The sequence below is a fragment of the Pleuronectes platessa genome, chromosome 4, assembly GCF_947347685.1.
Source record: "Pleuronectes platessa chromosome 4, fPlePla1.1, whole genome shotgun sequence".
NCBI classification, from domain to species: domain Eukaryota; kingdom Metazoa; phylum Chordata; class Actinopteri; order Pleuronectiformes; family Pleuronectidae; genus Pleuronectes; species Pleuronectes platessa.
Genome location: NC_070629.1, coordinates 3,763,260 through 3,790,971, shown reverse-complemented (window position 1 = coordinate 3,790,971; position 27,712 = coordinate 3,763,260). Strand labels below are relative to the sequence as shown.

At 40.6% G+C, this 27,712-nt stretch overlaps 1 protein-coding gene across 1 annotated transcript; it reads right to left on the bottom strand.

The window, feature by feature from the left end:
• Positions 1–1,759: 1,759 nt before the first annotated feature.
• Positions 1,760–27,498, bottom strand: ehmt1a (euchromatic histone-lysine N-methyltransferase 1a). Its single transcript, XM_053420374.1, has 23 exons — positions 27,364–27,498; positions 26,668–27,105; positions 24,302–24,407; positions 22,009–22,095; positions 21,476–21,694; positions 21,186–21,331; positions 20,722–20,865; positions 19,494–19,801; positions 19,322–19,402; positions 19,122–19,210; positions 17,567–17,673; positions 16,677–16,799; positions 15,076–15,177; positions 14,855–14,959; positions 13,930–14,084; positions 11,844–12,011; positions 9,167–9,311; positions 8,828–8,905; positions 8,219–8,334; positions 5,161–5,247; positions 4,982–5,060; positions 2,351–2,526; positions 1,760–2,225 (listed from the first exon to the last, which is right to left on the bottom strand). Exons 2-23 carry the CDS (start codon positions 27,040–27,042, stop codon positions 2,120–2,122), a joined length of 3,102 nt encoding a protein of 1,033 aa, XP_053276349.1. The 5' UTR covers positions 27,043–27,105; positions 27,364–27,498; the 3' UTR covers positions 1,760–2,119.
• Positions 27,499–27,712: the final 214 nt, after the last annotated feature.

The following is a 27,712-nucleotide window of genomic DNA, read 5'->3' as shown; positions in this document are numbered from 1 at the left end:
ACCCCTGAGCTGCCCCGGCCACAAGTAATAATAATATTAATAATAATATTGATAGTAATGATAATAATAATAATAATAATAATAATAATACATTTATGTATACATCACCTTTCATACATAAAATGCAGCTCAAAGTGCTTTACAATAAAATCAATAAGAAAATGTTAGCAATAAAACAAGGACAAATACAATAGATACATTTAATAAAAGCAAGATAGAAGTAAAAGGGTGGCCCAAGTTTTCCTGGTCTCTCTCTCTCTCTCTGTTCTGTCCCCTCTTTTCCACTCACCTCTCCTCTCTTTTTCTTTATGTTTTTGTCCCTCCACAGTGTTTGCAAGTGTTTGCTCATGGTGGGAACTGATGGTTTCTCTATAATATTAAGGTCATTACCTTAACATGTTAAGTGCCTTGAGATAATGTATGTTACTATACCATTAAAACAGAATTAATTTGAAATGTGTTTGGTATGAACAGTGCTATATAAATGATGTCTGGTTGATTAATTGACGTGGCCCCACACCCAACAGAATCTCTACATGCACATTTCTGCAGATACACCAGAGATGTGATTTCAGCATGTGGTTGAAAACACATTTTGTGGTTGTCCTTCATTGCCATTGCTTCAAAGCTCGACTAAGAAACCAACACGAATCAGTCACAACATGAAAAACCTTACCTATTGTAAACTGGTGGATTAATCACATCTTTGTGTCAAATTAGTTGATAATAAGTTTAACTTAAGACCACAAACCTTTAATAAGCCTTTATTATCATTATGTGGCAGAATTTACTTCTGTGGCTGATCGGTGTATATCTTTGATGTTGATATTAAATGGTAAATTATCCGAATTTAAATATTGCTTTTCAGGGTCCAGTGTCTTGGCAAAGTACTCTTCTGCTCACGGAATCTAGGACAATGGAATCATACTGCCAAACTTCTGGTGATTGGATGACCCGCTCTACCTCCTGAGCCACAACAGGAAACATTTATAAAACTGGAGTTGTTTTATTTTTTGATCACATGTAAACAGGTTTAAATTACAGTTGCTTTCATTCGGTCCTCAGTTTTGTTTGAGCAGACGAAAATTAGATGATCTGATAATAGGAAAAAATCACCTCCGTGAAGATGATGAAAGAAGATCATGTAGTAACAGTGAATAAACAAATAATTAATTGCTTTTCTATTAACTGTGTTTCATCAATGGACGGTGAATCCATGTGAAAAAATACATGAGGAAATTTGGTCTGTGACCTTTTGCAATCTCTACAATGGTCAAAGGATCAGTGCTGACATACAGAGGGGAGCATTCTCCATCCCAACATTTTGGCAGGAGCATGTCTCAGTACTCTTCTTTCCTCACGAGGTCCAGGCCGAGCTCAGGATGCCACAGACTCCAGCAGTTCTCAGTGTATTTACATTTTTAAGGATGTCAGTGTCGTTTGTGCATTTTTTGATACTGACCATCCCTCTCTTCACATTTGTTGTACTTTTGGTCTGGCTCCGTTTCTCCTGATTTGTGGCAATGTGCTCTAATAAAGACGAACATTAATACTAACCACTAGATTGTTCTTCAAACTTTGTGTTTGTCTATTTACTCAATGTGACAATAACCTTGTGCACAAACTGGAACCTATTAAACAACACTGAGATGAAGAGGCTCACATTCGGGTTGGTCCTCCCTGATGCTTTAGTGTCTCAGTTAGAGCAAGAAGGAAAGATGTGTCTGAGCGACTCCATGAAAAAAAGGATGACAAAATATGGTTTTAAAAGGTTTTTAATTACTAAGTAGACAAGTAGTAAAAAGTTCATAGGAAGGATCAAACTACCAATAACATTATCTTACTGCAGTAATTCTCAAATACAACTGGTCGCAGTATTAAAGAAAAAGTCAGTGACTGTTACAACAATCTTTAACCTGATCATTGGCTCTTTAAAACTAGCTGGACCTTCTCTCATATACAGTATTTCTGGCTGGTGGCAGGCGGCATTCTTCATAGAAATAAGTTGCATCCGGGTTCTTACCCAAGTGTCACTCTTGTGTTGTATCTGGCTCAGAGGGAATTGTTTCTGACATTAGACAGGGCCCAGTGGCAGAATTTGTTCAGGTAGAAAGAGAGATCAGTGATCCTCAGTGAGTGCGTGTCTGTAGTGACACTTGACAGAACCACACTGACAGCTGAAGTACTTGCTCTTTACCCTCCAGTAGTGATCCCCATAGTCAAACCTGGTGAGAAGGAGACACCAGTCAAATCAGATTATCTTTATTTTTACATTTTTATTTCAAAGCTCTTGCCTGAACAGGAAGAGGAAGACAGAAGAGAGAGATGGGCGGGGTTTTCTGTCACTCACCCAATCTGGTCTCCAGCTTTGATAGGCCGACTGGAGAAGAAGGCTATCCTGGGAAAGCGTAGATCCTGGTGCATGGTGAACACCCTCACAGCCAGTAGGTTGGGCTCACACAGATGGTTGATGAAGCGGCCGATGTTGCCAAAAAGTCTTGAATCAATACAGTGTACATCTCCCACCTACACACGATGATAAGGACAAAGAGTCAGACTTCGAGTTGAAGTAGGAAGTGGGTCTGAAAACAGCTCGGTCATTTATTATTGTCTACCTAAACAGAAGTTTGACTGCTCTGTCGTTTCCAAACTGTTTGTCTGACTGCTCATTTTTCTTTTTGTGAGGCTCCACACTTAATTGAGTGAGTACATTAGAATTACTCATTGAAAAGATGAAAAAATCTCCCAAACTCTAGATCAAACCTGGCCTGATTTTTTAAATTTTTCCCGACAGAAGGGGTCCTCAGTGGGACACAATGGGAACAATATGGAACGATTATGTTATGTTTCTATTTCAATACAATTTCTGTGTACTCCTTTTTATCCCAACTGTCCCAAGGACTGTAGATGATGACATGTTTCCAGCCTCCAAAGGATGGAGGGGGCATGACAGAGGCAGTTTGTGGTAGGAGGCTGGTCACATCCTCATTCTTCATCGAGTGGGAATAACGAGGCAAAATGGACAAATACACAGGCTGAGGTGTCACAACTAGACAAACCATCATCAAATCATCAACCACAGTCTGGAAAACCATGATGAAAACACTGATCAGTGTGTTGATGAGTAGCTCAGCAGCGCCACCTCTTGACAAACACAAGAGCACACACAATCCAGGTGTTGGTCGTTATCTCAAAATGTCTACCATCGACAGAAGCTTCAGTTAATATTCAGGGCACGTCAGCATTTTAATAGTAAAATGTGTCGTAGATTTGATTCTAGATGGAAAAGATTTCCAATTTCCCTCTTCACTCTTGCTCACTCTTTAACTCCCAATGACTAAGTGAGACATGCTTTAGAAAATCAATTAAAATGTAAAAAGTGAAATCTCTTTGAAAAGTATTCAGAGTATTATTTCAGTACTTAATAGAAGCTCCTTTTTCTATTATTTTGTGGAAGCTTCCAGTCTTCTTTACACATCTGGTTTTGAGCAGTTTATTTCAGTCTTCCTGACAGATTCTCTCTCACTCAGTCAGACTGGAGGAAGACAGTCTGTGAGCTGCATCTTCAGGTCTCGGCACAGATGCTCTATGTGGTTGGACACTCGTGGACAGGCAGAGACTTGTCCTGAAGACACTGTTGTCTTGGCAATTTGCTTCAGGTCATTGTCGTACTAAATGGGGAAACTTCTCCTCGGTCTGGAGCGGGTCTTCCTAAAGGACCTTAAAGAGTTCTAGCGAACTTCCCGGACTGAGGCCCATCTTTCCTCCTTTACCCGTTTAGCTGGACGACCTTGTGGTTATGAACGCTCTTTCCAACATCTTTCTACTTCTATTGTGAACTATTTCTTATCAGTTCAATTTGCCAACTCAGGTCAAGTTCAGCGAGATCTCAAGGAAGATTTGAGTTAAAGAGGACTCACCCCTCAGTTCGGAGCCACAGAAAACGGTCTGAATACTTAAGAGCTTTCAGTTTACAATTTCAACATTATTGTCATTATGAGATACTGTGTAGAATGGTGGATGAAAGTGGCAATTGTATGTATTTATAGGTCAATCTACAACACAATTTATTGTACTAGAAGTGAACACACTTTATTAATATTGGAATATGTTAATGTTGTATACCACGCTGCATCTAAGACTAATATTACCCCTCAGTATGGTTTAGAACAGAATATACAGAATTGTTCCTTTCATAACTCATCATTGTACAAACTCTATTTTCCTGCTCCCATTACAAGAACACGGTGACATGGCTTCAGTGTATTTTCAAATGGATTAGTTTCAATTGCTCTGACTACTTAAATTACTTTATCGGGCGGCTGTGGCTGAGGGGTAGAGCGGTCATCCTCCAACCTGAAGGTCAGTAGTTTGATCCCCAGTCTGACCCATCTGCATGCCGAAATGTCCTTGGGCAAGATGCTGAACCCTGATTTGGCCCTCATAGAACAAGAAAGTGCTGCTAATAGATGCACTGTGTGAATGTGTGAATGCAAAACTGTACTGTAAAGAGCTTTGAGTGGTCATCAAGACTAGAAAAGCGTTATAAATACAAAACTATTTACAATTTATGGCACCTTTATACCTTTCACCTATAATTCTCGATTGAGACTCTATAAAGCTCTTTTTCTGTCACTACAGTCTCTAAGACAACAGCGAAGACTTATGTATAAATCTCCCTGATTTAAATAATATACCTTTAAATGTTTGATCCATATATTCTTTCCACTTGTTCCAAAATATCCAGTCTTCTTCTTATAGGATTGGTTGCACTAAACAGTTCAGTTTTGCCATTCATAGGTTAAGGTAAGGCAACTAGTAACTATAGTTAGGGAATTAAGTCAATGTTATATCCTCTGACGTCATGGAGACACAGCTGTGTGTGTGTGTGTCTGTGTGTGTGTGTGGGCGCACGCATATGTGTTAACGTGCACGGTAGCCTAGTGCAGCTTTAAATATCCGGGTCAAGTTATTCTATCACCTTATTGTCGAGGGTGAAGAGGAAAGAATCATTCTCCCTTTTGTCAGCCTCTGCATCAGTGATGATCTCTCCGACGTATCTGTGGAAGAATCAAAGAGCTCAGTGCACAGCTTCTGCTGAATATTTAATGCTGTAAAACACTGAGTGTATCCCTTTCTCTCATGAGAACCTGTCCTCACTCGCAAATGAATGTTCCTTGAGGGATATCCTGCATGGCTCTCACTCCCCAGCCCATCTTCTGTGTCTTGAAGAGCTGCAGCCGGGCTCTGAAACCAACAACAAAAGGTGGTTATTTAATCCAGCAGCTGACAAAGTGGTAGCAAGCTTCTGAGCAACATTAAGAGAAAAGATAGCGTTGATTTTATTCAGGAAAACAGAGTTTCACAAGACCACATCTTGAGGCAATCCTTTTCCTGTAAGAAAGCATTGATTCTCTTATCCACTGGCCTGAATAAAAGCCCTGTCTGCATAGACTGTGACACCCATCCAAACTGAGTTTCCATTTCAAAACAAGAACCTACATCCAGACAAGCATTTTTAAGTCAGTATCAGAAATAATCTCCATCTATAAAACACGCCTGAAAAAGTATAATATCAGGCCATTTACATACAGTGTTCGCCATTACAGTCATGTGTTTGCTGCTGTAAACAGGAAGCAGACTGTCTCCTCTGAAGCTGGTTGCTTTGTTACATAAAATACTACAAATGAGGAGCAATGGTGAAAAGTATGAGCAGGGATTTCTTATCATCAACCATCAAAGAGTTGGAACTGTTACTGACACTGAGTTGGATCAATGTTTTGTATTTGCTGCATGTAGTTGCAATGTGACCAGTCGGAAGCAAAAATGGGAAACCCCAGTTTCAAACTAACACAAGATCAGCAGTGCTTCCAAAAGTCTATTTATAAAGTGGGGAAGACTGGAGTAGTGTGGACACCATGCGTCAACAAAGCAAAAGTGATGTTTAAAAAGTAAAACATATTAGTGTGGATGTTGTCAGAATGTGTCTGTCCATCTGTACTCTTACTGTGGCTTCAGTTTCCTCTTAATATTAACACCATAACATGTGTCACGTGACTTTTCTCGTCAAATCACAAGTGAGCGATCTCCCCTGAGGCTTAAATTGGTCTCCTCTATTGCCTCTTGCACTAATGTTTTCCTTTTTTTTTAAAGCTGTATATATATATTTTAGATATGAATATTTTATTTCTATTTTTAATTTTTATATTCTATTTTATCTTATTTTACTCTATATTTTTTTTGTCTGCTTGATATATTCTGAGCATTGTTATAAGAGAGCTTGTGACCCAAGCATTTCCTTGCAAGCGACTGCTAAATGTAATCGATTTGTGCATATGACAATAAACTAGGGATGCACCGATTTATCGGCCGAACATCGGTAGCGGCCGATATTCGCCTCAGCAGCTGACTGAGAACTGGTGCGGACCAGGGGAATCCGACTGTTTAATTAAAACAAGCATCGCGAAGCGCCACGGTGGGTGTTGACGCGATGTGATTTCTGCCCGACACTAAAAACAGGTCAAACTGAGGAGGGCTTGTTAAATGATCTTGACTCACGCAGTGTAACTTGGCGTAAAAAGTATGAGCGTAGCGTCTGTTTAAGTATTTTATTCTCATGTGCATCGGCTCTATTCATCCGTCTCATGCACAGGTAACAAGGGAACTGACAACATACGTCATACACACAGAAGCCGTAACACCTCTAATAAACGGGCAATACTGCTACCGTAAAACAATGAGAAGAGCGTTCTCTATAATGATACTTTAACAGGGCTGTTTTAGACAGGGTAAAAAGGTGCTGTTTTAAATAATCCTTGTGGTATTTTGACCAAAATATGTTACAGTCATTTTATTAAGATCCCAAGGAACCATTTCAACTTGCGGAAAAATGGTCATTATATGTCTCTGTTAAATAAAGTTTAGTTAAATCAAAGATTGTTTCATAAATCTGATTCAATTTGTGTCATTAAAAGATAAGAGTGATGAAGGGCTGAACATTTTTTAAATAGTGCTTTTTAAATAATGATTTAATTATTTTTCTGGCACAAAAGGGTGAATGAATAACAACAAAAAGAAAATAAACAAATATCGGTATAGGTATCAGCTATCGGCCAGATTGTTATTTTAAATATCGGTATCGGCCAAGAATTTCCATATCGGTGCATCCCTACAATAAACTCTTGATTCTAATCAGGTGAAGATAAAAAATAACAATGAATGTTTTCTGATCTGAACTCAGGAGAATAGAGTCTGGACTTGATTTAGAGTAGAAAAGAGATTACTAACAAAGTATACTCATATAGCTGAAATTACATTTTATGAAGTACTGCAGAGATTGACCAGCTGAAAAAAGAAACTCAACCAATCAGGCATGTTCAGTGCTGCAAGCTCCAACCAAGCAGGGACTCTGAAGGGATGATTTCCCCAGAACGCAATTAAGAAACTGGTCCCTGTGGTGGAAGCGCAGAGAGTTCCTACAAAGGTTCCCAGCTCTGTTGGAAAGTTACTGGATCACACAGCTTAAAGTCAAAGGTCATCAAAAACTCACTCATTATCTACTCACCACTATGCCGATGGAGAGCTGTGTGAAGTGTTTGAGTCCACAACACAATTTCGGAGTCTCAGGTGTAAACTGTGTTTCAGCCAATGCAAATACAATTGAAGTAACTGTTGACTCCTTCTTGAAACGTATATATGTTTCAAACGTGTTTGTAGCCTAAAAATTGCACTACATGAAATAGCGATGCTAACGCGTACCCTTCGGCGTGAGCTTGTGTGCGTGGGAATGTGAACGCGGGTCCGAGGAGGATATCAGAGGACTGTTAGGCTCAAAACATGGTGTAAATGACGTTGTTTCAAGTCGAATTTGAATGTCGGGGCTTCCGGACACTTGGATGACAACACAGGAGCATTATGGAGGGTTTTTCTGGGTTATTTTTCTGTTCTTTTTTCTGTTTCAAAAATTCTGAAACCATTTACTTCAATTGTATTGGATTTGGCTGCAACGATGTTTACCCCTGAAACTCCTAAATGTTTTGTAGACTCAAACACTTCTTTGACATAGTGGTGAGTAGATAATGAGTGAATTTTCACTGAAAACTACTTTCGATGCTCTGCATATAATTCCCAGGATTTCAAAGGGGCTTTTTCGTTTAGGGAAATAAAATGCTCAGTGGGTTTTATTTGAAAATCAACATCTCAAACAGGGGAACATTACCTCAGTCCATTCTGGACCACTCGGTTCCTGCAGGTCCTCCAGCATGAGCAGGCATGGTTACACTCAAACAGCACTGGGGGCTCCCGCTGAGAGAAGTCCAGAGGCAGTCGACCCTCCTGCACACACACCATCAAGCATGTCATCAGACATCAATATTCTGTAATAGCTCAGTAGGTCTTCATTCCTTTAGATTTTTTCTACGGAAACAAAATAGGCAAGTTCTCAAGGACCATTGTCGCATGTCTTATCCCTTCTCTCTCCTCCTTGTTTCCTGTCTGCCTCTCCCCTACTGATTTCCAAAAGAAAATTACATGTTTAAACCTTTAACTATCTGTTTCTGAACAAGGCATAAAAATCTAATTAAATACTAGGACAATAATATACATTTGTCAGATTCAAGTCATATTTTTTAGTCCATTTATTCATCTGTATTTTGTCTATACTAACAGGGCTCATGGTAAAAAACAAATGATAAAAAAATTGAGAGTTACAAGTAGCCCCAAATGTAATTTTGTTATCTAAATGATGTTGATGCAGATGTGTGTGTGTGTGTGTGTGTGTGTGTGTGTGTGTGTGTGTGTGTGTGTGTGTGTGTGTGTGTGTACTTACACTGTCATACCAACATCGCAGACTGAGCTGACCACACATGCAGGTACTAGATGAGCAGTTGTCTGTACAGCTGCAGTGCTGAATGACACAAATAATGAGTTTTTAGAAGTCAGGCGTTATATTTTTTAGCTTACACCTTAAATCACTGTATCATATTAAATGTCATTTCAATAAATTAGATACACACACAATATTTATTTGTGGGTGCACTTCATTGTTCGTGTGGGAGTTGTTGACAATAAGAAGAATATAAGTTATAACTAGACCTATTCTTTAAACACATAAAAATACATCAAACGTGTATGTTAACAAACACTAAACAGAGAGCTGAAGTCTCACCTGTAAGTGAGTGATGTCCTTGTCTATGTTCAATGGGGAGGTGACACAGTTGTCTGGTATGTATTTAAAGTTTTCAGGACAGGGTTCACTGTCGACACCATTAACACAGGCGATAGGAACTGCTTCATACCCCCGAGAAATGTCCCTGCGAGAAGAAAAAGAGGAATTAGTATGATTCAAATATGTATAATAACAGAAAACATATAACATATAATATACTGCTTATATACAGAATATACGATATCTGTATCAAGACAATAACACAATAATTTGAGCATAATGTGGAATCTTATGAGAGAGAGAGAAAGAGAGAGACATATTTTTTGATCTATAAAAAGCTTGTTTTAAAAACCTAAAATCCACTGGGACACAAAAATGCTTTGCAGAGCATTTTACCACCTACTTAAAAACAGTATTAAATATTAAGTCATTACCTGACACAGAACATACTGAATCATTATAGCACCACTTTTTGATAAAAAAAACCTTGAAGTAACTCATTCCTCTCAAATCAATCCAGAGATGAGCAGGAGGTGCCTCATGCCCTCTACTCTGTTCTTGCTGCTGTAACTGGACAGGTTGGCCTCTCCCACTATCAGATTTAGGAGCTGCCACTAACACAGGGGCGTCAGTTTTTTATAACCGACTCCCAGAATAAAGGCAATGTCTCACCAAACCGTTTAAAAAGAATGCTTGGAGTCTTTTGAAGTCTCTGTCACTTGAAACTGTGGGCTTTCACAAAATACTTATACACAAGTTTTTCCTTTGAGTGTGAGCAAGTCCACATATTCACAGTCCTGAGAAGCCATCCAGGCTAAACCCTGCTCTGGAAAAGGGTCAGTCTGGTTCACCCTGTCGCTGTACTCCTGCAGCATCGTCCCTTCCTTCTCCTCCAGCCTCTCAGTCCACCTATTGAGGATGTTTGTCGTATCCACAAGAGGATCTACAGAGTACCTCATCCTCTTTATACTCACTGAGAGTCACGCAAAAAGAGCTGTGTCGAAATGCAATTAAAACCTTACAAATAATCAGAGAACCAACAGGCGTCACTCTGCACTTTTCAAAGATGTTAAAATGAGATTTAAAACCATAAAACCGGTCTTACCCAGCCAGGGATATTAAATTCCCTCTGGCGTGAGCCCAGGTATATTCTCTTTTATTACCATTCATCCTTCTCCACAAATCCACTAAATCCCCAGCTTACAGTAGCTGCTTCAGTGACCTCTGTGATGCACAGTGAGGCTCCAAGTGATTCCGGTCTATAAAACCATTTTCAGTTCAATTAAAATCCCCTTTTTAATATACAAAATACACAACACCAACTTTACTTACTATGGGGCTTAAAATGTGTGAACTTGTTGGATTTTTGAGAAAATGTTTCTCAGTCTGTACACTTCATGGCTTTGTGGCGAGAAGCAGAGGAAAAATAAACGTATCGTTCACTATGATCCCGTTCTCCACCAGCACATTGGCCTTTTCAGCACTGTCTACGAAGATGACCACAGCATTGTTAATTCAGAATTAAGGCTGCTGTGACCTACCACCTGCCCCAAGGCCAGGCTGCACCCCGCCACTGAACATGTGAAGCCTGGTGCCGAGCTTCCTTGGAGGTTTAACAACGTCTATCCTATCTTGGTGTTTAGCACGCTGACCAGAAACACTGGCCGACTATAAACACACACACAGCCCCTATAGAAACCCCCAAACACCCCTACACATACACATACACATTTACATCTACAATTCACCCTCTATTTACAACATTTACACAGAAAGATTGATATAGAAAAGGTATTGCTTACAATTGAGATTGAGCGCTCATAAAACACATTTAAGTGAGTAGTATTACTTTAAATGGACACAGAGAAACATCTCTATCAGCAAGTTCCCCAAATATTCCCCTAATATTATCTCCTAGCGTGTGCATTCTCAAGTAAAGAGCTCAAAGAAGAGATGGTTAATATTAAATATGACTATGAAAAGAGGGTTTTTGTTAAAGCTCAGTTGACCTTTCAGAATCTATTTTGGTCTGTGGCTCTGCCCACTGACCTTTCACTTAACAATTAAATGGCTTTGTTTGGTCACATTCAGTCAGTGTCAGGTGCAGAGTTAAATTGGTTCTTCAGTCGTTGTAGTTTAGTAAGGATGACTCAACATCAGCAGAGAACTGAATAAGCCTCTTTGATGAAACATCTTTGTGAGACTATGTTTATCCAGAGCAGCTCTACTTTGAACACAGTTTGTACAATTAGCTGTTGAACTAACTATTAAAAAAAAAAAAATTTCATACAATAAAACCTGTCAAGGTAAATTTAAATAAGAAAAAACTCTGCTTCTGTTTATAAAGGTAACAATTTTACTTGATTCCCTGAATCTGTTTTCAGAACATCCTTAATAATACATCTATATAATAATATAATATATAATCCCACTCTAATATAATGTCCTATAAAATCATACAACATTGGTCATCATTTTGTTGTTTGTCATAAGTGTTTTCAAAGTGTTTTAAAAGAATAAACTGTCAAGATGCCTCAGCCCACAAAGTAACAGTGCAAACACAAATAACCCAAACAAAGAGAGCAGATGGCACCAATATGTGTTCAAAATAACATGTCAATACATACATGTTATACACAAGCCAACAACAACAACACATGATAGTAGTGCAGTCTACCTGCTGAGCACCCTCTCTCCTCGACAGTCCCTGCCTCTGCGGGCCTCTGTGAGCCTCTTGTTGGTGTTGAGGGCTGTCCACATATTGGAGCCATAGACGCTGCAGTCCAGAGCAGTCTGTCCCTCCTTATTCCTCAGACTGACGTCGGCTCCCCGAGACAGAAACAACCTGCACATAGAGAAGTGTAAACTACAAATCTGAGGACCGGTCAAAGAAAGTCTGACAACAAACAAAGAAAAAACAGAAAGTTTAAAAACTGTTGTATCAAAGCGTATATCAAAATGGGAGCTTTATCCAATATACTGCAGATATTTTAATAGTCAATGTATCTATGTAGCCAAAAGTATGCGGACATGACAGCCATTGAAGGGGTTATGCATATTTATTATGTCTTGATCTAAATCAAATGTGACCGTAACAAGACTTGACTTTACAACCATGACTTTAAAGGATCCTTTCAGACCCTGTATTTGACTGTATCAAATATGAGATAGCACACACAACATCTTCACTGGCAGCTGTAGAAAGCTCCCTGTGTTCCTGAGAGGGTAGTTTCTCATTTCAGCAGCAGTCACTCATGTTAAACACATCGACCTACTAATTCCACAAACGTCTGCCTGTCTTCAGAACACATATCTCGTGAAACATCCAACTCATCGGCTTCACGGTTGGCAAGTGTATTGAATATGGCCCAGGTGAGGTTAGTGCAGAGTTTGGTGCAATTTGGATGTGATACGTTCAATATTAATAAGAATCAAGTAAACAGGGGCCCAGCGCTCTTTGGCAGTCAGCAGCGTGCTTTTATTCTGTGGATCGAGTTGGTCATGTCTTCTTCTACGCCCTAAGATGAAGTACAGAGAGGACTGACCTCCAGTTCCTTTTGGGTAAGGGACATTTTGGACAAACAGACATTCACGGGTGCTGTTTTCCCTTCTTGACAATATCTTTCATGAATACTTTCCTCTTCAGCAAAGTGTTGAAGAATGACGAGCAGAATTACAGAACTTTAATCAATTGCCTACTAAGAGAGGGGGAACTGGGGTGTGCGCCATAAACAGCTGTATCTCCACTGCTTTAAAAGCCAGTTTTTCTTACCACATAGGGTAGAAAAGATCATTTTTAGCTGGGCTAAATGGAAAAAAACTTACCACATTTTTTTTTCCATATCACTCAATATCGATATATCGTGATTTAAATCAAATCAGTGCCACTGCTTCTTAATAAAGACCTGAAGAATTCATACTTATGTTCCTGGATAAACGTGGCGTCACTTCTTCTGCAACAATGAAGTTAAAACACAGTGTTGCATCATAATCTGCAGGAAGAACTTCTGTCTTCAGGAGTGTGTGTGTGTGTGTGTGTGTGTGTGTGCTTGTGTCTGTCTTTAATGAGCGTCTGTCCTAATCCTTAAGCAGCGCTGGTTATAATTATTCAGCGGCGGAAACCCGCTGACACAACGAACGTAATGGAAAAAATGATTATGTTCAGTCACTGCATCGATGCAGAGCGGTCCACATCGGTGCAGGAGCCCAAACATCAGCATGTGTGCTGCTACTGCTCCTACACTCTGTGCTGTGTGCGTCAACCTAACTTGACATGCCTGTGACTCTATTCCAGTCACAGGATTGGTTCAGTGCTGCGCCATTCTCATAATCATTGTCTGTTTGTGTTGTCTGTCAAAACATGGATGGAATGATCTCCATCGATGTTGTATCAACCATGTCTAATATTACCATCGAGGAAAAGTTACATCGAGATAATTATTGCTATCGTTTTATCGCCCAACCCTATTTAGAACTCATACCCACTAAGTTAGAGTGTGAAACATGTCGTTATTTACAAAGTGTTATCCCATGTGTATTATTAATATTATAACAATAACTTATATAATATCACAACCCTAGTTGAAATACACTTTTGTACATGTATTCCACCTGCACCCCACTTAGGGTGTGTGCTCTGGCATACCATTCCATATTCTCTACGCCCACAGGCTGACTCCATCATTATATTCATTGTATAAACTTTGAACATAAAAAACGTATGTGTAACCAGAGTGAAACTTGTTTTCGGACCAAACACTCACATCACACACTCCATGCGGTCTTCTCTGGCGGCGACGTGTAGTGGAGCATCACCATGAATGTTGATGGCGTTGAGGTCACACTGAGCCTCCAGCAGAGCATGGGCGACGTCATCACAGCCTGACAGAGCTGCCCAGTGTAGGCAGACGTTCTGCTCCTGAAGCAAGAGAACATCACAGGTCAGCACAGGCATGGTGTCCTGACAGAAGCAGCGGTTCCACTGAAATGCATAGAAACTACAAGTCTATTTCAAACAAATGTTTATTTGTTTTTGGCTCAAAGGCTGTGTTCTACTATTCTTCACACATGATCCTTTTCAGTGACCCTTTGCTGGAAAGGCTTTATTGCTGAACCTTCGACCATTTATCACTTGAGTGATGTTGCACGTGGTGTACTTAGTTTTACTGAATAAGGCGTGTAACATGTCTAACTGGTTCCCGGCAAGTTCAAGTGATAGGTGAAAGAAAAAATCTGTTTCGCAAAGAAGAGATGATTTCAAGCAGTTTATGTCAACGTCATAAAATCCTAATAGAGCTGAAACTTAATTTTTAAATAATCTTTTTAGAAAACTGTCACTTCTCTTCTTACTAAAGAAACCACTTGGATTAGAGGACAAATACGGTCAAGTATCAAGTACCTACAACGAAGACCAGAGATACGAACTCATCCTGTTGGATAAAACTAAACTTTTAATTATCACATAAAATAAGTAAGGTCTACTTCTTATTCTATATCAAGGTGACACAGCACCCGCTGCCCTTCTGGATCTCCAGTGTACTTTATTTAAATTTAAACTGTGGTAATGCACCCCATGAGATTAAATTTGTCAGAGAGCGTGTGAGTCTCTGTGTGTGTGTGTGTGTGTGTGTGTGTGTGTGTGTGTGTGTGTGTGTGTGTGTTGTGAAACTTTGTGTCTGGTGAACTAACCTTGTCTCTCATGTTAACATCGGCCCCTCTGGCCAACAGCAGGTGGACCAACTCCTTGTGCTTGTACTCGATGGCCCAGGTGATGGGAGTCCATCCCCCGTCATCCTGCACAGATGCAAACCGAAAAACTTTTGCAAACAGTGAGACCAACATATGACTGACTCACTTGCCCAGCATTATCTTTTTGCAGCAGTTAATGGAAGCACTGATGTATGTTTTACCTGACAGTTGATGTATTTGGATGCCTTGGAGAGTAGATGATTGACTATGTCATAATGTCCCAGTTTAGCTGCCAGGTGCAGACAGGTGAAACCCATGATATCCTGGGATGACAACATGATGCACATTGAACAACACTGCACTGCAGCAGCCACTGTTAGAGTTCACAAGAAATGACATTTGATTGGTGTTTAGACTGCATGGGACATGTCGGTTAAACAGGATATGAGGACGAGAAAGATGCGTCTATCATTTCAGAAATGTTGTGAATAAAATCCTCTCTCGAGCTTGGTTAAGGCCTAGAGGTGACCTGGTCACAAAATGTTGTATATTTAACACGATGATCCCTTAAAGAGCTCTCAGACATGCACTGAACTCAGAATACTCTCCTGACATTCTCATAAGGAGCTGTATGTGTGTAGTTTCTCCAGCCAACCCCTAGTAAGAACTCTGCAGAATGTCTGAATGAGCCGATGTGAGAACACAGCAGGAGATCCTGCGCAGGATTCACTGCGAGCGAGTATGTGTGTTGATGACGTTTCTAACACGCAACAAATTAAAAAAAACATTACAATACAATCATCTCATAAAGAAATTTGGGCCATACACCAACTAAGATTCCAAGAGAGCTTCTGGAGATAAGGGCTGATGCCTGTGTCAATGTGCTGTGCCAACCCTCCCCAGAACGCTTTGGAGATTTCTATGTTGTTGTGAACACGTCTGACTCGGGAATGTACTGCTGAGATGTTCTTGAAAGACAACCTCTCACACATTCTCAACATTCTCCAGAGGTCATGTCTGCAAATGGCTTTAATGATCTAATGTATATAAGGACTCTATATACTTATATTCTGTAGTCTACCATGTCTCTGCCATGTATTGCACTTACAGAATCATATTTACAGGCTACACTAATCAATTTTGTTACATTAACAACAGATCAAATAAATGTCAACGGTGTCTCCGTTGATGACAAACCCGCAGAGAAAACTTTACATTTTAGCTTCTTTCAGCTAAGGCTAGCTGGGCCTCATGCAAAAACATTCTGTCCTTCTTTGTTATTATGCTCCCATCAAAGCACTGAATAGAGGTCTGAATAGGGCCAAAGAGAGCCATGTGATATTTGGTCATAAGCATACCAAAGCTCGGAAAACTGACATATATGGACACCTGTTGCCACCATTTGAAGAAAATTATTATCACAAAAAATGTTGAACAAAAAACACATTTGTTGACGTGTCTGGGATTATTTCATCTGATTATTTCTTTCCAATATCTCTACATTGTCACTTTGTCTGATTTTGTGTTGTCCTTGAACTGTAATCCTAATAATGTTCTTTTGTCTTCTTTGACCATCCAAATAATCTCAAGCAAATCTCTGTCAATCTAAAATAGTTTGGTTTCAGTATATGTCATGAGTCAAACTCAACAAACAAACTAGAAAGAACAAAATTCTGGTGGTAAAAATAAAAATAATTTGGTGATTTGCAGCGAGATTGAGTGAGATTGGACGGAGTGATGGATGAAGAAGCAGAATCAGACATGATCTCACATCCTGCTGATATGAGAGATGTTCCAGCTGACTGAGAGTGTGCCCACCCACCTTGTGGCTGATGGCGGCTCCAGCTCTGAGCAGATACTTCACTGTGTCCAGATGGTTGCTTTCACAGGCCACCATCAGTGGTGTTCTCTGCTCCTCATCAAACATGTCCAGGTTGGCCCCAGCCTTTGTGTTTGACACACACAAACAAACACACATCACTAATCACTGTAGAACAATGTCATCAACTGACAGGATTTAGCCACGATCACCATTTAACAGTTCTCCTAATGAAAAGGATAATTTTCTAGCAATTGAGAATGTAGCTCTAAGTCCTTTTTTTAATTGCCAATAAGAGCTCTGCACCTTTCATGTATTGTGTAATACAACAAAGGTAGCAATAATAATTCAAACTGGGTTAGGGACTGGACCACAACATGGACATCTCTCTCAAATATAACACTACCATCTGTACTTTAAATCTGATACATGAATAGATACAAAAATTAAACCACTATTAGAATGAATGTAGCTTATTTCATTCCTGCTTAAACTGTAGTTGTTGCAGACACAAATCAACACAGTTTCAAAGCTACAGTCACCTGCTTCTGTAACCTTAGGTTATACAAACAGGATCAGTCTCTTTTGCATCTGCCTCACAACTTGTCATCATTTTATTTTTACCGACATTTTATCTTTTAATAACCTCACTGACATTTATAAATAACTCTTTAATGTGTATACATGTCATCCTGATGACTTGCCTGGAACTCTATATATAAACATGGGTGTTAGCTAAACAATAGAGGTTGAAGAGATTAAATGCTTTTAACCCAAGGCCTTAAGGTGGAGAAGCGAAGATACATCCATCTGGGAGTTGAGAACAGTGAGAACAGATTTACTACTAACAAATACTGGTGTATCTCCTGTGGTGACACCACAAGTCTTCTCACCTGAACGAGCATGTGGCAGATCTCCTGGTGACCCTCGGCAGCTGCTGCATGAAGTGGAGTGCGTTTGCTTTGGCCCTCCATCAAAAAGTTGGGGTCCTTTCCAGCAACTGTAGAGTACAAAAGTTAGTACTACGGTGCAATAATACAGATGTTAAAATGTAGGCACTCATCCTTCAGGATTTATAACATCCTGCAGATACAGGTACAGATTCACTTAATGTTCAAACAGTAGAAAGATGAAAACATGTGAAGCCAGTGACTTTGTCTGGTCGGATGACTTAGCATTTCTGCTGAGGCTACAGATGCTAGAGTCACAATCTGGGTTCAACAGCATGAATCCATGATGAGCCCAACATGCTTTGTGTCTAGTTTAGTCTGCTGGTGGTGTGATGATGTGGGGAATATTTCCTTGACACAATATCACAGTCTATCTGAGACCCCATTCACAGCTGGTATTAGCATCTGTCCTGAGTGATGTGATCACATGTGGTCAGCGGCTCAGTGCTGAGTACAGGTCTGAATGCACCACAATGTGTCCTCAAAAGTGAGAGAGATCCAATGACCCAGACCCGGTTACCGGTGGTCTGGACACATGTCCCCAAATTCTTCCTTCAAATGCATGCTGAGCGCATTTGAAGTAAGAATGTGCCTACTCTACGTACATTCCTACAGTTTCACAGTGAATTTTTTTCAACTGAGAAAAGTATTTTCTCAGTTCTCATACATTGATTGATTTGTGGCCACTGCCACAATATTGACACGGGTCACCACATAATGATCAGGATGATTATCTTTCTTCATAGTAGATCTTTAACTTGTTGATTCACTCAGCACCACCTGGCTTTTCTCTTTCTTTTTTGATCCCTCACTTTAGCTGACACACAGACAAACAAGTTCTGTGTAATTCGAAGGCCGAATCTTTTGGAGGCTGCATTTGAAGAACCATAAGACTCACAGCAGCCCGACTGGACTGTCCCTATTCCAAGGCTTCTCTGAATGTGGCCGATAATTAAGTCCTTCCACCCCCAAGCAACGGAGGCTTGACCAAGTAGATCCTTCTCGGCCCAACCTATCCCATGATACACTGCGTTTCAGTGACTAACTGTTTTTGAAAAGAAGTTATGGCGGCAGAAAGCGAGGCCAGAATACATTTTTTTTAATGTACAATGTGAGATCACTTCACAAGTGGTCACAGGAGACACATTTAGAACGCATTTTAATACAAGGTCTGAACATGTTCCATGACCATGTTCATCCCTTTAACGCAACAGTTCACCATCTTCTAATGGCTACTTCCAGCAGGCTAATGCTCCATGTCACAGAATCAAAGGGTCAGATTGGTTTCATAAACATGAAAGTGTACTTCAGAGACCTTCCCGCTCACCAGATGTGAATCTGTTACAGGCTTTGTAATGTGGTTGACCAGGAGGTTGGAATGAATGTGCAGCGAAACTGAGGGAGGAACTCCCCTGTATTAATTAGAATGGTGCTCCTAATAAAGGGCTCTGTGTGTACATGTTCTTTAGCTGAAGCCACTTTGTTATATTTGAGTTACCTAAGAGATGGATGACCTTCTGGAGCTCTCCTTGCTTTGCAGAGATGTACAGCTGTCTGGTGGGGTACTTCACTTTCTTTGGTTTCAGGCTAAAAACAATAAAAGGTCTCTATTAATTATTTACATTTAAGTGCACACTGTGGTGCGGTGCTGCACTTTCTTTGCAAACTGATATCAAAATATTTCATGGTTGACCTTACTTCTCATCATCCAGTGCTATGAGGATGCTCTCTAGTGACTCTTTAGGTCTCTGTGCAGCACAGACAGTCTCGCCCTTTAACCTGGAGAGAGACAACAAACAATAAGTTTCATCTGACCCCAGTTGTAATAAACTGTAATGATCTATATATACTTAATAGTTAAGTGATTTACCTGCTCGGGCTCTCATTTCTGCTCCTCTGAGGTTCGCTGGTCTTCTTGGCTCTGAGTATCTGTGGAACAGCAGGTGTGGTTGGTACTGAAGGCAGGTTGGCAACAGTGGGCACAGCTGGTAGTGACAACCTGGGGTTGGATCTGGGTACAGAGGGCGAATGATCAGCCCTTGGCACCGTGACCTCCTTTGCACCACTGGCATCCTCTCCACAGTGGGGACAAAACCTGCAGTCCTTCAAGATGGAGGCACAGTCGCGATGAAAGCGGTGTGAGATGCTGCCATATGGCCTGCACTCCATGAAGGTGCCCTGAGGGACAAACCAGGAGGAGAAATGCAATCTCTAATTATTTCAGGCATTCAAATCGTCATTGATTCATTTTCTTAACATAGTAAAAAAAACATTACATTTTCTTGATTATTCAAAAAGTTATTCACGGCTCATTATTTAAAAAAAATCTGACATCTTTAGGCGACTGATATTTTTTGACGTGTGCAATTCGTTGCAGATCCAAACAAACATCTCTATCTAGTGAATTGAAATGTGCTTTCATGAGAGCACTGAAGAGCCTTAGATGAGACAGCCCTCTACTGTGAATCGTTCTTGTTGAAATATGTTTTCAGTTGAATCATCATTATTTCGTAAGATTGGATTCCCTCAACCACTACTTATAGAGACAGGAGTTTCAACCATGTATGTAATACTTTCTTAAACAGAGAAAAAAATGTGGACACATCCACTGACGTGGACAGGGTGATAGGAGGACTACGGCAGATCTTGCGGCTGATTGGCCTGCTGCTTCAGATAAAAGTACCCAACATGGCTGAGATCAACATGGCTGAGATCAAGCTGCAAAGGAACATCTCCCTCCTCTCCCTACTGGCCCCATCATTTCTTAGTTCTTTGTAACTTGTGTACGAGTTCTCTCCATGTCTGAAAACCAAGCCTTTGACCAGTCCCCTGACCAAGATCAAATCTGACCGAGATATTTCTTAGTAATAGGGTTGGACGATATCAAAAATATGAAATATTCATATAAGATTAGTATTCAATATTGATTTAAGATTAGTAGTATTACCCGTCTTTGTGGGATCATGCTTTCGACACAATTTGCAGTGCACTCTACTTTAAATAGCCCAAATATCGCCACACTACCGAATTCCTTGGATCGGTCCGTTGTAATGTCTTCTTCTTCAGGATTTTGTAGTAATGTCCACTTGATGACTCACCGCTCTGCAGAAGAGTCCACAGCCGGGGCAGCACTGGTGTTTAACCATGCCAGCCCTGTGGTCCTCACACAGAACCAGTAGATGGACGGTGTTGGACGGCCGCATCATTTCCTGCTTCATCACTCGCCTCGGACACCGACTCAGCTGTGGAGAAACAAACAAGTAGATGTTCACAAAATATAACAAAATATGTGTGCCCAAGAGGGTAACAACATCATTTGTGCATTTGGACTACTTATAGAGCATTTCCTTGATTCCGACATTAGATGCAGCTTTAGATCATGTGACACTTAACCTCTATCTGAACTGTACACCTGGTGAGTGATCAGGAAAGCCACCCTGACCAAAGAGGACCAATCTCACCCCCCCAACCAGTGCTTCCAGTTACTGACTGTCTGTCTGCATGCACATCTGATTGCAAAGTGATACACTGTAGTATTTTTGTTAATTCAGATGATTATTACCATTCCATTCATGCTCTCCATGGCCATGCAGCTCTGATCAAATGTGGCCAGGCCGCCTCCACAGTAAGGCGTCTCCATACGACAGCAGCACAGAGGTAACTCTTCAGCCAGGTCGGTTTCTGCAACCTCAGAATCTGCTCCTACACCTGTGCCCACATATACAGACAAACACACACGTGTAAATCAATATTTTACTACACAAAACAACAAGAAAGTGACCTGTATGAGGTGAAAGGGGACCTTGTGAACTGAGGTGATCATAAATAAATAAACGGAGATGCTTTAATCACCTGACTGGGGAGGAGAGAGAAGCTCTTCCTGCGCTTTCAGGTCTAGACAGTCCAGAGCCAGCTCTGTGTACTCGACATGGCTGCCTTCTCCTGGGTCTGCTTCGTGCAGAGACTCAATTTTGACAACCGTTTGTTGTGCGACTGTATGGACCTCTGTGGCAGTCATTGCTTTTTCATGTGCTGCAGCTCGGCTCTTCTCCACACTAGCTCCTGGCTCCTCTTTCTGCATTAATAGAGGTGTGACATCTGTATAAATTAGGATTCCACCCCCAAACAAACTGGGTCGCCTTCTAAACATCAAGACTTTTAGATTAAAAGTTTTTTTTAAACCATGTACTGTTATAGCTTCTACAACAAGGATGTTACAGAGTGTAATACAAGAAACTGGTTGATAGGATGGGCGGGTATTTTAATACAGTGCACATTTTACATAATCTTAGTGTTATATTTGGTCACATAACTTAAAAATTTCTGAACATGGCGTTAAAGGGCTAAATGAGGTTTGACATACAGGAATGAATAAATAAATGGACCTGCCTTCTCCTGCTGTTTAATGGGCTTGGCTTTCTTTTTTGGGACCAAGTTGTACATTCCCATCTTCCTCTTCCTCCTCTTCACAGCTAGAACAGCACACAGAGTGAGGTCAGACAGAGGCCACAATCCCTTGTCAATAAATACTCACATCTTAAAAAAGAGTCACCCAAAGATAAATGTTAAATCAAGACTCCACTTTACTGGAACTTATTATTAGCACGTGAGAAAAATGTCTATTTTTAATTTGAACATGATCGTGTCTTTGACCACACTGAAGGACCACCTACTCAGATGACGTCCTCTGACCCGCTACAGTTTCACAATTAACAAAAAGTATTTTTTCACTTCCTTCAAAAAGGTATGCTGGGCAGTCTTTTTTTTTTACAAGATTATATACAGGGTATTAAAAGCCTAATTTGATTAGATTGAATAAACGAACTGTCAATGATAAAAAATACTTTCTCATGTAAAAAAAATGACGATGCACTCAAACACTAAACATCGATGATATATTCTGATCTAAAAGGTGAAATTTCCTAGCCTGGATGCCAGACGAACTTAGCCCCGCCCACAACATTTGAGGTCGGGAAGTTCGGTCTGGAGTCGCTCCGTTGGGGAGAAATTATGCCCGGTCCGAAATCGACCGGACCAATCAGATTGTCAGGGCGGGCTTTATACGATGATGGACAGATGATCAACGGTAACGTAATCAACTACGTCATCAAAGAGCGCTTGGGTTGACTTTGTTTTCCACAAACATGCCTGCTGCTGGAGAGCTGAGATGTGTAGATGCTGCCATTGAGTCTGTTTTAGGAGACATCGACAGCGCATTCATTTTGAAAGAGGAACAGAGAAACGCGATGAAGGCATCTGTAGATCGAAAAGATGATTTTGCCGTCCTTCCTACGGGATTCGGAAAAAGTTGAATCTATCAGCTGGCCCCGATGGTTGCAAAGAAGATGGGACTAGGGGAATGTCGGGTTCCAACCGTGTTATTAAGTTCTTACAGGACCGACAAATGCGATACGATTTGTTTGATGTGTTGTGGAGCTGTAATCCTATACGGAGAACTTGTTCGTACGTGCATTCACCTTTACTGTAACTGCCTGCTACACCTGCCACTTTATGCATACTGTTTTATTCTGTTATTTTGTGTTGGGCTTATTTTGTTTTACACGTAGCGACTCCCCTCGCATAAATACCTGCAGTTTAAGTAGCGGACCTTGTTAATAGACGCACCAGATCTCTCGCTTGCGGACCAGTGCAATAAGACACCTGCCGTACAGCGCCGGCACAAGGATAGGAGCAGGAACTACGACCGGACGCCGGCTGTGCGGCATTTCTCAAAAACTATAGTTTAACACCCCTCGCCAGCGGAACGAGGTAAGGAAGCTGGTCCCATTTACTTTGCTGCAGGTAGTGCGGAACGGGAGTCGCTGTCACATTAACGCATCAGACTTGTCTCGTGGTGATTTGTTTGTTTATTGTGTTTTAACGTTTGTGTTTGGCTTTATGGATTAAAATATCGTATACTTAATGTCATTCCAGTTTTACGGTGTATTTATGGCTACGAGATCGTGTTGGTAAGCTCTCCGTGTATCCTTAAATTATTTTTACAACCCCGGCAAAAATCGTTTTTACTGATCTTCTTCTTCTACTTCTTCTTCCAGCGTGCGCGCAGTTGAGTTCTGTTAACAACAACTATGCGTCGCTTTACATACGTCACATACTACGTTGCTCTGATTGGTTGTAGGTCTATACAATTGAGCGAAGAGGAATTTTATTTCCTGGTTCGGTTGAAACACGCCCCATAATCACAGCCCAATGGAGCAGTATCAGACTCACATTCTGACTAGAATTGTGAGTATGACAACGTCAGGCTAGAAATTTCCTGGTGTGGGAACAATAAAGCCGTCATCAGTAGAACATTATCACTGTAGCTTCAAATAAGGAGACTTCTCCAGCGAAAAGGAAAATTTATCTCAACTTTTAAGAAATCGAATGTAAACACAGTTTATTGACATTCAATCTGATTGAAATAAGTAATCAGATTACCATAAATTAATATGAATCACTTAAACCTTTGGAGACATTCTGTGAAGAATCTTTATCGATGAGCATGTTTTCAGCTCTTTGCTATATACACACACATAATATCTCTATCCATGGTTACAACTATACTTCAATCATAAAATCCAAAGCAATGTTGTTGACACTGTAGCAGCTGCTTCTGCTTCCTGCTTTTTATATGGAATCGAAATATTAAAGTTTGTAAACAAAGAATGAGCTAACCTTGTGGACGTTTGGCAGAGGTGGAGGCAGCTCTCCTCTCTTTGCTTTTGCCTTTGTGGCAGCGACTAAGCTCTGTGTTGAGAGGTGATGTCTTCCTGCTCGCAGGCTTTGAAGAGAACAATTTAAAAACAAAGCAGTTCAATTTAATTTCATACATATATGTGTTATCCTGTATGCACAACAATATATATATATATATATATATCACATTATTACTCACATACAAACAGTCCACTGTCAATCAGTCCAGTACAACACAACCTTAAGCTGACTCTGCCTTTAGTGTGAAGTATGACTTCACAGCTTTCTCAAATTAAAGCCCTTCCTTGTGATGCTCTCTTTATAGCACAGTCTTTTCACTTTGACAATTTTCTGTTCAACTGGGCAGCTTCATTTCCCTTGTTTAAAAAATCATCTTCCTGTGTAGCTCAAGAGTCATTTCAAGGCCCAGGGGTCTCATTTATAACCTCACTAACAAACACCTCGATGTCAGTGTCAGAAAGTTTCACTCCTCATCACTTGATGGCGGGACTCTGTCATGACTCACTGTGGAAACAATTGGTCAGCAGGATAATTTTATATTGATGAGGTGCTTTGCATTGACCATTTATGGTTGAAAGTTGGCGTGTGGAGGGCGAAATATAAGGCAGATTCACATGCGAACGTTTCCTGTTGGACTGTGATTTATAAAGTGAACATTAATTTCAGGTGTGCGTGCGCACGGTTTTATAAATCAGGTTTTTTTGCGTACACCATTTTTGGCTTTTGTGAGCACGTTCCCTTTTAATATGAACTCTGCGCACTGGTTTATAAATGAGTCACCTGTCCTTTTCTAAATCTACAGTGCATGGTTCCTCTTGATCATATAATTTGTTGAACCAACATATTGTTTTAAGTTCTGATAAATTGATATTCTGCAGTAGTCAGAATACTCTATAGTAAACCGGCACCATCACTTATTTGTATGCTGGATTAAACCAAATCTACTTGGGTAAATTGTTTGGTGAAAGATCTGTGTGTGGATTATAAAGAGATATGACATCAGCTCGTCACAGAAGTAGAAAAACACAGGCTTTTTTCTGAGCTTTTGTGTCACAGGGATTATTTTCACTTACGTTTACCTCATAATTAAAAGCTTTGGCCAAATCTAATATGAACATCTGACATGGTAACATAATATATACATATGACAAAGTAATTGAAAGCATAATTTTTTCATACATAGTGGAAAACCGGACGTCATGCTGTTTACTACCATGCTGGGAATTATTTGGGTCAGGACCTTTGAATCGTACTGGAGGCTGTTCTCTCCTGTTTTTATCCATTGAGTGATATCTCTCAAATAAACCATTTATGTCTAACACTGACCTGGAGAAAGTTATCGATGCCTTTTTTTAAACCTGTCTGGAAGATAACTGGAACTGTAAATATTCTGCACTGAGTAAAAAATTATTACATCACTTTGGAAGTACGAGAACACATGCACGATTCCAAATTCATCACCCTTTCATTGAACACAGTTCCAAATCCCTTCAAAAAAACTAAATGGATTAGTTCCTTGTTATATTTCTGACCAGCTCAGACAAATGTCCAAGCAGAAACACTGACATCAGCAGAAAAAGCTACACTCACAGCTTCTCAGTATAAATGTGCTACTAACACATTTCGCGGTCGTTGAAAAAATGGTTTCTCTTCTCTTTTAAACATCCGTCAAGTGAAGTTTAACTGACTTCTAAACAACATTACTTTTATGATTTTACATTTTTTTACCAAGTATTTGGTATTTTTTAAATGCTTGTTTAGAAAAGTGCCACACAAATAGAAGTTAATATTTAATATAAGCAATACATGCACTTCGTTTATTGAAACTAGGAGCATGGTTTAGGCAAACGGTTTATGCTGTATATCCTGGAATGTGCATCCTTCTAAATAAAAGCAGAGCAATTATATAATGCTATGATAGTCAGACAAGCTTAATGCATGCACAGATTAATACATTCTTCATTTCATCATGTGAGCCAATATCTTTATGTCTCTGTTCTTCCCATTTTTAAACAAAGCCTTTGTGTCTGAATGTATATGTGCAACATACTGGACACATGATAGGTGGTGTTCTCATTTTTCTGACATAATTGATTAATCTGTGCCGTCATTTTAAGATATACAGATTGAATAAATAATTTCCAAGGTCCATGTCAGAATTCCTTACTTATAAAAACTCTTCCAGATTATTACTACATGCACACAAACTGACAGTGACCGACAGATATCATCATAGAGAATTTAACTTGTGGCTGAGGTTTTACAAATGATCTGGTTCATTGCTGGAAAATGTGCTTGGAAGGCTCTACAGTTGGTTTTTTTACCTTGACAACAAGAGGACTTGCATGGGCTTTTTCCTCGCTCTTGCTCTTTGCAGAGACTGAGCTCCCTGCAGCAGCAGCAGCAGCAGCAGCAGCATCAGGTCTGTCCCTGGCAGCCGGGCCACTCTGACGCCCAGGTGTATCCAGGATCAGGACAACAGGAGACGCCATCAGTTTCCCAGAAGCTGCTCCTGCTCGTTTGCCGCTGAGTGCGCCATCGCTGCTGACTATGTGCGAGCTGTGGAAGGGTGTTATCTTAATTTTGGATCTTTGACCACTTTGTGCCGCTTGCCCCTTGGCACCCATGGGTGTTCCGGCGGAGGGAGCGGGGGGTCTTCTGCCCGGCCCAGGCCCCTCACTGGCTCCACCGCGATCCATCTCCGGCCCGAGGGGCTGCTGGTGGAGGCTGTTCACACTGCGGGAGGCTCAGCAGCAGAGGACCTGAGAGAAGTTCCGCACCAACATTTAAAACTTCAAGCCAAACCACACAAACACTCTATGGTGAAGTACATGCACATATGAAGAACTGTGTCATTACTGAGCAGCATTTACAGTACGTTCATCTGCAGACAATACAATGAGCCGTGCACCCAAACTAAAGTTACATCTCCAGCTCTCAGTGAAGTTTACAGGAGGGCAGAGCTCCGCCTGGCGGAGCGGCAGTGAGGCTCATGTGCGACACAGACCGGCAGACATTACCGACAAGGTGAACCGGGACCGTGGAGAGAAGTTGTGGCGGCTGAGTTTCCTCCAACCAGCGTCAGTCAGTCGGTGAAGCTGAAGCCACGGACCCGGGTAGGATGGGGAGGAACAGACAGGAAGAGCAGAGTTTCCATTTCCGCCGCTCCACCACAGCACCCAGGAGGAAGAAGACCCGCCCCCACCGTACCTCTGATTGGTTTACGTTTAGATATCACATTTTTGATTGGTTAATGTTAGGAATGACGCAGAGCCTTTGAAAGAGACAAAACAGTAACTACATCGTACTTTACGAGTATGTTAGCTCAGGCTACTGGCTAAAAACCAAAGTTATCATACATTTTTTATT

Bases quoted from the DNA above. Each gene is read 5' to 3' on its own strand.
- ehmt1a (XM_053420374.1), bottom strand. From the start codon at position 27,042: ATGGATCGCGGTGGAGCCAGTGAGGGGCCTGGGCCGGGCAGAAGACCC. The intron at 19,802-20,721 runs GTGAGTCATCAA...TTTGTCCCTCAG, and splicing joins GTGGACTCTTCTGCAGAGCG to GGCACCTTCATGGAGTGCAG. The intron at 17,674-19,121 runs GTAACTCAAATA...TGTACTCTACAG, and splicing joins GAAGGTCATCCATCTCTTAG to TTGCTGGAAAGGACCCCAAC.